At 45.9% G+C, this 9,531-nt stretch overlaps 1 protein-coding gene across 3 annotated transcripts in view; it reads right to left on the bottom strand.

Annotated features, from left to right (window-relative positions):
• Positions 1–4,333: 4,333 nt before the first annotated feature.
• COG2 (component of oligomeric golgi complex 2) overlaps positions 4,334–9,531 on the bottom strand; it is a 51,613-nt gene continuing 46,415 nt past the window's right edge. For all 3 annotated transcript variants that reach the window (XM_025400527.1, XM_025400534.1, XM_025400545.1), the window contains exons 16-18: positions 8,057–8,196; positions 6,729–6,909; positions 4,334–5,025 (exon numbers count right to left, since the gene is read on the bottom strand). In XM_025400527.1, the coding sequence (XP_025256312.1) occupies positions 4,924–5,025; positions 6,729–6,909; positions 8,057–8,196 (423 nt within the window). In that variant the 3' untranslated portion in view covers positions 4,334–4,923. The remainder of the gene's footprint in view (positions 5,026–6,728; positions 6,910–8,056; positions 8,197–9,531) is intronic.

Below are 9,531 nucleotides of genomic sequence, written 5' to 3'. Positions count from 1 at the left end.
TTTAGCATAGGAGGGTCAATCAGGTCCCAACATGCCATCAAGCTGGATTACACAAGAGTTAATTTAAACAGTCAGAATGCCACTCTGAAGATTAATAATCCCCCCCCCCCTTTTTTTTTTGAGATGGAATCTTGCTCTGTTGTCCAGGCTGGAGTGCAATGGTGAGATCTCTGCTCACTGCAATCTCCACCTACCAGATTCAAGCGATCCTCCTGCCTCAGCCTCCCAAGTAGCTGGGAATACAAGTGCCCGCCACCATGCCCAGCTAATTTTTGTATTTTTAGTAGAGACAGGGTTTCGCCATATTGGCCAGGCTGGTCTCGGAACTCCTGACCTGAGGTAATCTGCCCACCTTGGCCTTCCAAAGTGCTGGGATTACAGGTATGAGCCACCACGCCCGGCCAATAATATATTTTAGTTCAAGATTAGTGAGAGCTAAGGAAAAATGAGAATGCTGATTGTTCTGAAATTCAGTCTCCACACGAAAACCAGATGAGGGTTGAGTGGAAAATGGAGAAACTTTCACAATCAAATGAAGGTAACCCTTCCTTCACTGAACAATTCACAGATGTTCACAGCCATCCAACACGAAGCTTAGTGGCTGATCAAAAGTAGCAGGATATTTTCAGGGCAAACACTGAGACTCACAGGCAGCACCAGGACTGTTTGCACATCTCAAAAGACAAGCAGCGTTTCCCTGAGGGCGCTGAGGCTGAGGTCTTACATGGAGAGAGGATTGCCAACTGGCAAAGGCCTGCTTTTCACAAACTGCTGGAACCAACTGGATTGTCTGGCTGCTGATAGGGAGGGAAAGATCCACCAGATGTATTCAGATGCCGTGAACAGAGAAAATAACACTGCCTTCAAACGTGGACCCCTAACAGATCTTGTTTAAGAATCTAACAGTTCAGCATCTGCAGTTGATCACTGCTTTTGAGTTCTGAGACATCAAGATACTATGGAGATGTCCATGTCGTCAATGACTCAGCCATGCTGGCTCCAATTACTACACCACCAGAGCTGTTGCTGCTGTTGGAGTGACATCTAGACCCGAGTACCAGAGAGCTTCATGGTTATTTCAAAAGGGCCCCGCAAAGGAAAATCAGCCCTTACCTCCTGCACTACAGTTCCTGAGTGACCCTGCTTTTATTCCATCGCTGGGATCATTAAGCCATGGGCAGCACTGTTTGGTGACTGTGGGGTTTCCATATGGGCAACTCTATATAGCAGTTCTAGGGAGCTGCGAGGATTACCTTTATTGATCCCAGATCAGAGATTGGGGAGTTTGTCTGCAGAAGTTCCAAATCCTTTTTTTCTTTCTCTCCTTTCTGGACACACAACTAAAACTACAGTTCCAGGCCCCACATGCCTGAGCTCCACACACTGGAGTGAGGGGGAAGGATTTTGTGCTCATCCAAACTGGGGCCACAGCCACACCCTGGGCGTCCCCGTCACACTCCTTTCTCTTTCTGGTAGGCTGCAGTGGAGGGGGAGTGGGCTGAACGGTGGCCTCCAAAAAGATATGTCCACCTCCCACCCCCGGAGCCTGTGAATGTGAACATATTTGGAAAAGGATCCTTACACATGTAATTAAGCATGGGATCTCAAGATGCGATCATCCTGGATTAACCGGGTGGGTCCTGAATCTGACGACAGTGTCCCTATCCGTCAGAAGGGGAGGAGGCCACGTGAAGACAGAGGCAGAGACGGGGGTGATGCTGCCGTAACCAAGAACCTCGAGCCACAAGACGCTGGAGGAGGCCAGGAATCTCCCCTAGAGCCTGCGGGGGGAGCACGGCCCGGCTGACACCATGAGCTTAGACTTCTGCCTCCAAAACTGAGAGAATGCGCTTCTGTTGTTTTAAGCCACCACACTTGTGGTAATTTGTTACAGCAGCCCTGGAAATGAACGCAGGAGGTTTCCCCAGGGTGAACTTGGGAGCCATAGGATGGAGATGGTTGACTTCCAGTCAGCCTGGGTCCCCGAATGACCTACTCACGGCCTCCCCAGCAGTGTTATAGTAGAACGAAAAAACTTCTCCTGTGGCTGGCACCCTCTTTTAAGTCTATATGTTAGAAAAATTGAAACTAATTACAGGTTTATAGTATATAAGTATTATTCCATCTTTAAGCTTTATTCAATAGTAATTTCTCCAAAGCAAAGCAAATAAAACACGTATCAAAGAAAGGAGAGATGTTCTGGGGGAGCCACGGACAAAGGCTCTGAAGCCTTTTGCTTTTTACCCAAAGATTCTTGTTTCTTTTTCTTTTTGTTTTTTGAGACGGAGTCTCACACTGTTGCCCAGGCTGGGTGCAGTGGCACGATCTTGGCTCACTGCAACCTCCGCCTCCCGGGTTCAAGTGATTCTCCTGCCTTAGCCTCCTGAGTAGCTGGGACTACAGGTACGTGCTGCCATGCCCAGCTAATTTTTTATTTTTAGTAGAGACGGGGTTTCACCATGTTGGCCAGGCTGGTCTTGAACGTCTGACCTCAGGTGATCCACCCACCTCGACCTCCCAAAGTTCTGGGATTACAGGCATGTTTCCTAGAAGCAGGAGTTATGGCATCAAGGCTGTCATTGAGAAAGGCAGTGTGCTGAGTCCAGGGCCAGCGTGGGGCTTGACAGGGTCAAAGAAATCAACAACTTACATTCCAATTCTTGACTGTCAACTTCTTTATTGTAGTGCTGATTTTAGGGATGGAGAATTACCTAACAATTAGTAAACCAGGCTCTGGAATTATCTTGCTTGGGTTTCAACTCTACTTATTAGTTATCTTGATGACCTGAGCTCCGTTTCCTCATCTGTAAAATGCGAATAATAATGCTGGAGTTGGAGGGGATGTTAAGTCATAACCCTCTCCTTCTATGTTCTAAAACAAATGGGAAGGGCAGAGCACTCAGGGAGATGGGGACAAACATTTGGGGTCTATCAATGAAGGCTGGGGTGGAGGAAGTAGCTTACCTCCATGTGGTTACTGAGGTAGCTTTGCACTGGATCGGCTTAGCTAGGCTGGACCTGTGTTCCCCATGACTCCCCTCCTGGATGGTTTGAGGTTGGCCTTGGTCACAGGAAACGGCTGCAGGTGGTGGGGTGGGGTGGCTGCATGCTCACACGCAGCAGGCTGCTGCAGCCTGGGCTCCACTGCAGCTCCCACACGGTGACCCAGAGCTGCAGGCTCTCCTGCTGGCTTGGGGCAGAAGACAGGCATGCAACTCCTCCAGCTCCTGTTGAGTCTCTTCCTTCAGCTTCCCCGAATCCTGGGCCAAGTGCATGTGCAGCTTCCTCTCCACGTCACCCCATCACTGAACTGGGGAGACCAGGAGGCAGCAAGAGCCAGATGCAGGCTCCATTTATCCTCACGGGTTCCAGTTCATTCTCGCTCCCCCACTGCAAGCCCGTCTTTCCTTCCGATGGCGCCCTGCTGATGGTACCCCACCATACCACAGCCCTGCCAGGTGAGCCGGCTCCCACACCAGGGAGGTCAAGCCCTGAGAAGAAATCCCTTCTTTGTCTCTGTCCCATGGTTCTGTCACTGACCAAATTTCCCAACACTGAACTCTAGAACTGGACACATCCCCCTCCAGGGGCAGGGCCTCCAGCGCTAAGCCCAAAGCAGATGCTCTCTACACAGGGGGCCACTGTCCAAGGTCTGTTACCTGCAAACAGAAAGGGGAAGCCACTCTTTGTGGTGGGCTGGGGGCTGCGTGGAAGCCCCTGGGGCTCCACACACACCTGGCTCTTGGTGCTTTCATCACTGGGATTTCCTCTGACTTCTCTAGCCCTCCTCATCCCGGTCTGTGCTAAAAAACTCAAGCCTGCTAACTACAGGACCTGCTCTCATTCCCTACCATTTACTTCCTCTCCCTACGGCGAACCTTTGAACAAAGAAGGGACTGAGATGCACGGGAATGCAAGACTAAGGACTTAACATAGCTGCTTCCAGCTCCTCATCAGGCTGGGAGGGCTGAAGCCACAGCTCGGCAGGGGCTACACAGTGCTCCATGCTGCCTATGTGAGTTGGAACCAACAAACCAGTCTTGGAGTGCCTCTCCCTGGTGCTTCCAGCTCTTCTCAGGGCAGTCTTCCTTCCTTCTATCCACATCAGCTTGCCAGGAAGGGCGGGGCCTGCTGACTCCGAAGGAAGGTATGTTACCCCTCCAAGGAAAGGAACTCCCACACATTGAAAGAAAGGGCTGGTGCTGGCCAGGACCCTTCCCACTGGTGCTAAGACGGGCATCTGCCTGGAAGGGAACACATGTCATTACAGGCACGAGTGACGAGGAGTGCTTTCCTGGTGCGGAATTCCCAAAGAAAAGGAGCACACACTCCCGGGAGACACGTCTTTTATTTAGGAAGGAGGTCTTTCCTACTGGTGCCGGCCCCTGCCAGAGGCTGCGGTGACAGCAGGATCAGAAGCACTGCTCCCACACACAGTGGGAGTGGAGGACGGTCTCCGGCAGCCTCTTTAGAAAGCCCAGGAGTTCTCTTTATTTCAGAGAAGGGCGTTTCTATACAGGACATCACTCCACTACAGTCGTCACTTCCAACTGCAGGCTCAGGGAGACAACTCCTGACATTCATAGGTATATATTTACTTTAATCATATTTTAGAAATCAGCTCTTCCACACTAAGATTTACAGTAAAAATAAAATAATTTGTTCTGTAAACTATAGTAGAAAGTTTCAAATGTCTTAAAAACTATCTTCCATACAATGGAAAAAGGCTTTTGTGTTCTTTTTGGGCAAAGGAAGACCCAAATACGCTGAGAGAAGACGCATGGGCGTGTCGCTGGAGTGATGCTGGAAGCACTTCTTCGCTATGGACGGTAGCTAAGAGAACAGAGTCACTTTCTCCCCTTCAGCCTGGAAGTCCAACTCTTCTCTTGCTTAAGAATCTAACCTCGAGATCTTCCAAGATGCTTAAGGCTGCTCTGCTGTTGCCTGGTCCTTGGCAGCAGCAACAAGCTCTGCGAGAGCTGGGAAGCTTTTTATGTCACTTGCTTGCAGTCCCAGCTTTTGTATCTGCAAAGGCCATGAGAATGAATTATGTTACTGCAATTCAAGCTGAATGTGGAGGGGGGGGGGAGAAAGAAAATCTTCATCCTCTACTAAACCAGAAGACAGTTCCCTGAAGACTTGTAGGATATTTTTTCCTCTAGAGCAAAGGGTTTACTTCTTGTAAAATGTGAGGTTTTTGGGGTCAAACACTTACCATTCTAAGAAGCCAGTAGGTTAATTTATCTTAGTCCAATAAATCAGACAGAATAAGAGCCCCTTTTGTGGGCCTAAAAAACACTAGAAAAGAAAATCCACACTAGGGAAATAAAAAAGTGAACTATTTTTTAAGTAGAGAATTTTCAAAAAAGTACTGGCCTGTGCTCTTAGTTTCTTAACATATTGCCAAAAACCTTTTAGAATCAGATGAGTTGAAAACACTTTGCTTGGCACAGCAACTACCGTGGATTATTTTGGTCACTGAGACATGGCACACTATGTTCCCACTTTTGTTTAAAAACGACAATAACAACACACATACACGTATACATCCATACACATACACACACGCAGAGAAAGATCCGGAAAGATACACACCAAGTGTCTGTCAGCATTCTGTGGTTTGTTCTGGGGACCAGGACTGCGGAGGCACCTTTTCTTTCCCTTCTCTTTCCTTTTAGTTCCCTATCCCACTCTCCTTCCTTCCTTCCCTTTCTTTTGCTCATTGGCTCTTCACGTTTCTATAATATACTTTCTTGCTTGTAAAAAGTCTTTAGGTTTTTTTTCCAAATAAAGCAACATGGCAGTTGACTTTTACCAGGATATATCTCTAAATTCATCTCAAAGCAGAAAACAGTTGAATTTTCAGTGATGATCATGACGTGTAAAAGAAATTCCTTAGTAAGCTAGAAAATCAAGGGTCTTGTTTTGACTGCTTTTATTTTTTGCTTTTTCTATTAACATTGTCTCAGTTCTCCAAATCAAGACCAAGTGTCCTCTTACGGAAACTTTATAATTTCAATTTTTTTCCCTCTGGAAAGGCCTCCTTTGAGGACCTACTACTGTGTGGGATGACACTTCAACAGTTTAGAAGGCCAGTTTCTGAACATCTAGAGGTTTTATGAACTATCCTCACAGTATCACAACATTTCATTTTATGATGAAATTTCATTTTCACCTCATTCATTACATGTTATCCATATCTTAAGTGATAATATCCACATTACCATTCGGCCACATGCCATGATTCTAAAATTTGTGTTTTATAGGAAACCTACAAAAGCCAACCAGGGAAGCAGAGGAGTTGTGCTCAGAGGATTTCCTACGCACCATAGAGGGGTAAATGCTTTCAGTTATTTTAAGCTAAACCAGCAAGGATTTCAAAAGCCTGGGGTTAGCACCAATTAAGTATCAGGCACTCGACCAAAAAGTCCCACTGTAGTGAGCTCTGTGAGCATGGGCACTGGGGAAACCAGCAGATGGCAACAGCACCAGAGAGCACGCCACTGGACTTCAAAACGGGAATTCTCCATTTTCTTCTACCTTTTCCTTCTCATACTGCCTAGAGGCAAAATAATTTGGGAGCCCTGACTCCTAGTCGTTAACACTTGGGAAGCAATTCCCTAGCCACTGCAACAGCATCTCTGGGATCACGTGAGCCACCAAGTAACTGCCCGGCTCTCAGAATTTGGTTTCAGGCTCACTGGAGCTGCCGGCGGCTGATGGGTTACCTGCTCTCCTAAGTACTCAACATCCAGGGCCAACTGCAGCCTGATTTTGTCGTCATCACTCATGCCACCACTGGGACCGACGGGGTTGGTGGGAGTGGTTTTTCTGGCTTGTTTCAGCCTTTTCAGGCTCTCTTCCATTTTCTTCACAGAGTTCAATACATCTGACACGGTTTCGTAGTACCTTGAGCAGAAGACACGTTTATTGGTGAAAAGAGGCATTTGTGTGTAACACCAAATACAGTGACTGGCTTTGTGGACCAAAAAAAGAGATTTTTAAGATACGAATTCGTTTCCAACGAAAATTCAGCCATGGTAAGTAATTAAGTTTCTTAAAATCATTTTTTAATATATATACACACACATATATGCAGATACATATGTGTATATATAGTCTTAAGTGTCTAACACAGCATTCCCTCAGAATTTAAGAAGTATGTATTTGCATGGATTTTGTTTAAAATTTAATCGAGGGTGGACATCTGTAGCTCATGCCCCAGATCAAGTAACAAGTTCATTTCCAATCAGTTCTAGGAACAGTTCATCTTTTAGAGTGTAAAAGTATTTCAGAATTTTCAATAAAGTTCATTGTCTTTAAAATACTCTCAATATAATTTTGAAATTATAAATAAGTTATATTTCAAAGCTTTGTCTACAAGCTGGTTACTTGGCATTTGAAATACATTTGCCCACAAAAACTGTATTAGACATTATTTTTATGTTCTAAATTAACCCATAAATGGCCACTTAAATCTTAATAAAATACTACTGCAAAATTAATATTTAATAATTAAACAAAATCAGTAAAAAAACTGAATAGCATACTTGTTGATTTAGGAAAATAATATTTCATTAGAAAAAGACATTCATGTGTTTTAGAGGTTTCAGGAATCGAGTCCTTGTCAGCTGTAATTACTTTTAAATGTATGTTTTCTCTTCCTTGATTACCAACCTAAGTTCTTTGATTATCTGTTATGATTAGAGCCACTCTGGACTGACAGGGCTGAGCAAAGAAAGGGCCTCCAAGAAGAATGTGGCTGGACCTCAGAGAATGGCACCTGCAGGGAACGTAGGCAGGGCCAGGAGATGCAGGGGCACTGTGCACATGGCCAGTGAGGCTGCGGCCCAGGCAGAGGAAGCCGGCCCACGGGCCGTCCACGGGGGTGTGGGGAGGGAGGTAGCAAACTGCGGGACCACACTCTGACTAATCCAGTGAAGAAGCGCTAGGCAGTCTCACTGCTTTATTCATACGCAGTGCTTGATGGCCTCGGGGGTTTCTGCCGCAGACTCTTCTAAGCAAGGCCCACAAGGTCTACTTTTAATTTACTTACTTATGAGTGCTTTCACTGAGAGCGCCTTCTAGCCATTGCTGAATTATTGCTTGTTTGAGCTTATCCTTGTGTCCATTCTGAAGCTGGAATAAGGGCTTCAGAGCACTGTCCACATAGGAGGAAGCTGTGGTTGGGACCTCCTGGAATGATGTTGGTAGGAGATAAAGATGCACAGGAAAGAAACAGAAAAGAAACAGAGTAAGTTACCCAGACCTCAAGTCCAAAAGGATACTATTAATGTTCTAGTTTTGAGACATGAACAACTTCCATCCCTCCCAAAGGTAACACTGGGGTCCACAGAAAGCTGCCTGGAGAACACGAGGGAATAAGAAGAGCCAGCACAAGAAGGTGACGTCTGGAGCCAGGCTGGGTTCAGGTGCTGGCTGGCACAGCCACCCACGGCTCAGGGCATCGAAACTAGGGCACTGCTTCCCGTAGCTTCATGTCCACATCAATCACCTGGCAAGCTCGTAAAACTCAGGTTCTAATTCTGTTGGGGGCAGAAAACTCAGGTTCTAATTCTGTTGGTGGAAGGGTTGAGTTCTGGGACTGTGCTTTTCTAGCGAGCTCCCACCCGCCAGGGGATGTGAATGCTGCTGATCATCAGACCACCGTTTGAGAAGCAAGGATCCAGGCTCAGGAATGTAACTTTTCTTAGCTCTGGTTTCTTCATCTGCAAATGACAATACTACCTCCCACTTAGGAGGATAGTAAGACTATATAAAGTGTCTAGCACAGGGTCTGACCCTAACACAGACTCTCAGGAAATATATTACTGTAGCAACCTATTGACTAGAAAGGGAGAGTTGGTAGATTACTGAAGAAAAACAACATATTTGGCAACATAAAATAGGTCTCTCTCTCTCCCACTTCCGAGAAGCAGCTTCAAATCAGACAATAAGGAGCAAATATAAAATGGCATCATATTTGCATAAAACCTATGCACACCCTTCAGTATAGTTTAAATCATCTTTAGAGTACTAACATTTGTATTTTTTTTTTAATAAAAACTTTTTTTATGTGTGGAGACTGGATGTCACTACTTTGCCCAGGCTGGTCTCACACTCCTAGGTTTAAGCAATCCTCCTGCCTCGGCTTCCCAAAGTGCTGGGATTTTGGTGTGAGCCACTACATCTGGCCTGTATTATTTTTTATTGTTGTAGTTTTTCTTTTCCCTGAATATTTTCGATCCACAGTTGGCTCTGTGGATGCAGAACCTGGGGACACAGGGGCCAACTATATTTCCAGTAACAACAAAGAGGGAACAAGATATAAAGTGTGGAATACCAGATATGGAGACAAAAATGTATAGGACTTTAAAATGTTATTAAAATGCTTTTTCTGAAAAACATACTTTTCCGCAAGACCAAAAGGAAACTGAGTACATCCTTAAATACTTTTAGGATAGGATGGGAAAGGTCTAACTATTTCAGTTTGTGGCCCAGAGCCCCTGCTCACCCCTGCCGAACCTCCCT

Source organism: Theropithecus gelada, chromosome 1, assembly GCF_003255815.1.
Source record: "Theropithecus gelada isolate Dixy chromosome 1, Tgel_1.0, whole genome shotgun sequence".
In the NCBI taxonomy this organism is placed as follows: domain Eukaryota; kingdom Metazoa; phylum Chordata; class Mammalia; order Primates; family Cercopithecidae; genus Theropithecus; species Theropithecus gelada.
This window is presented reverse-complemented; position numbering and strand designations above follow the sequence as displayed.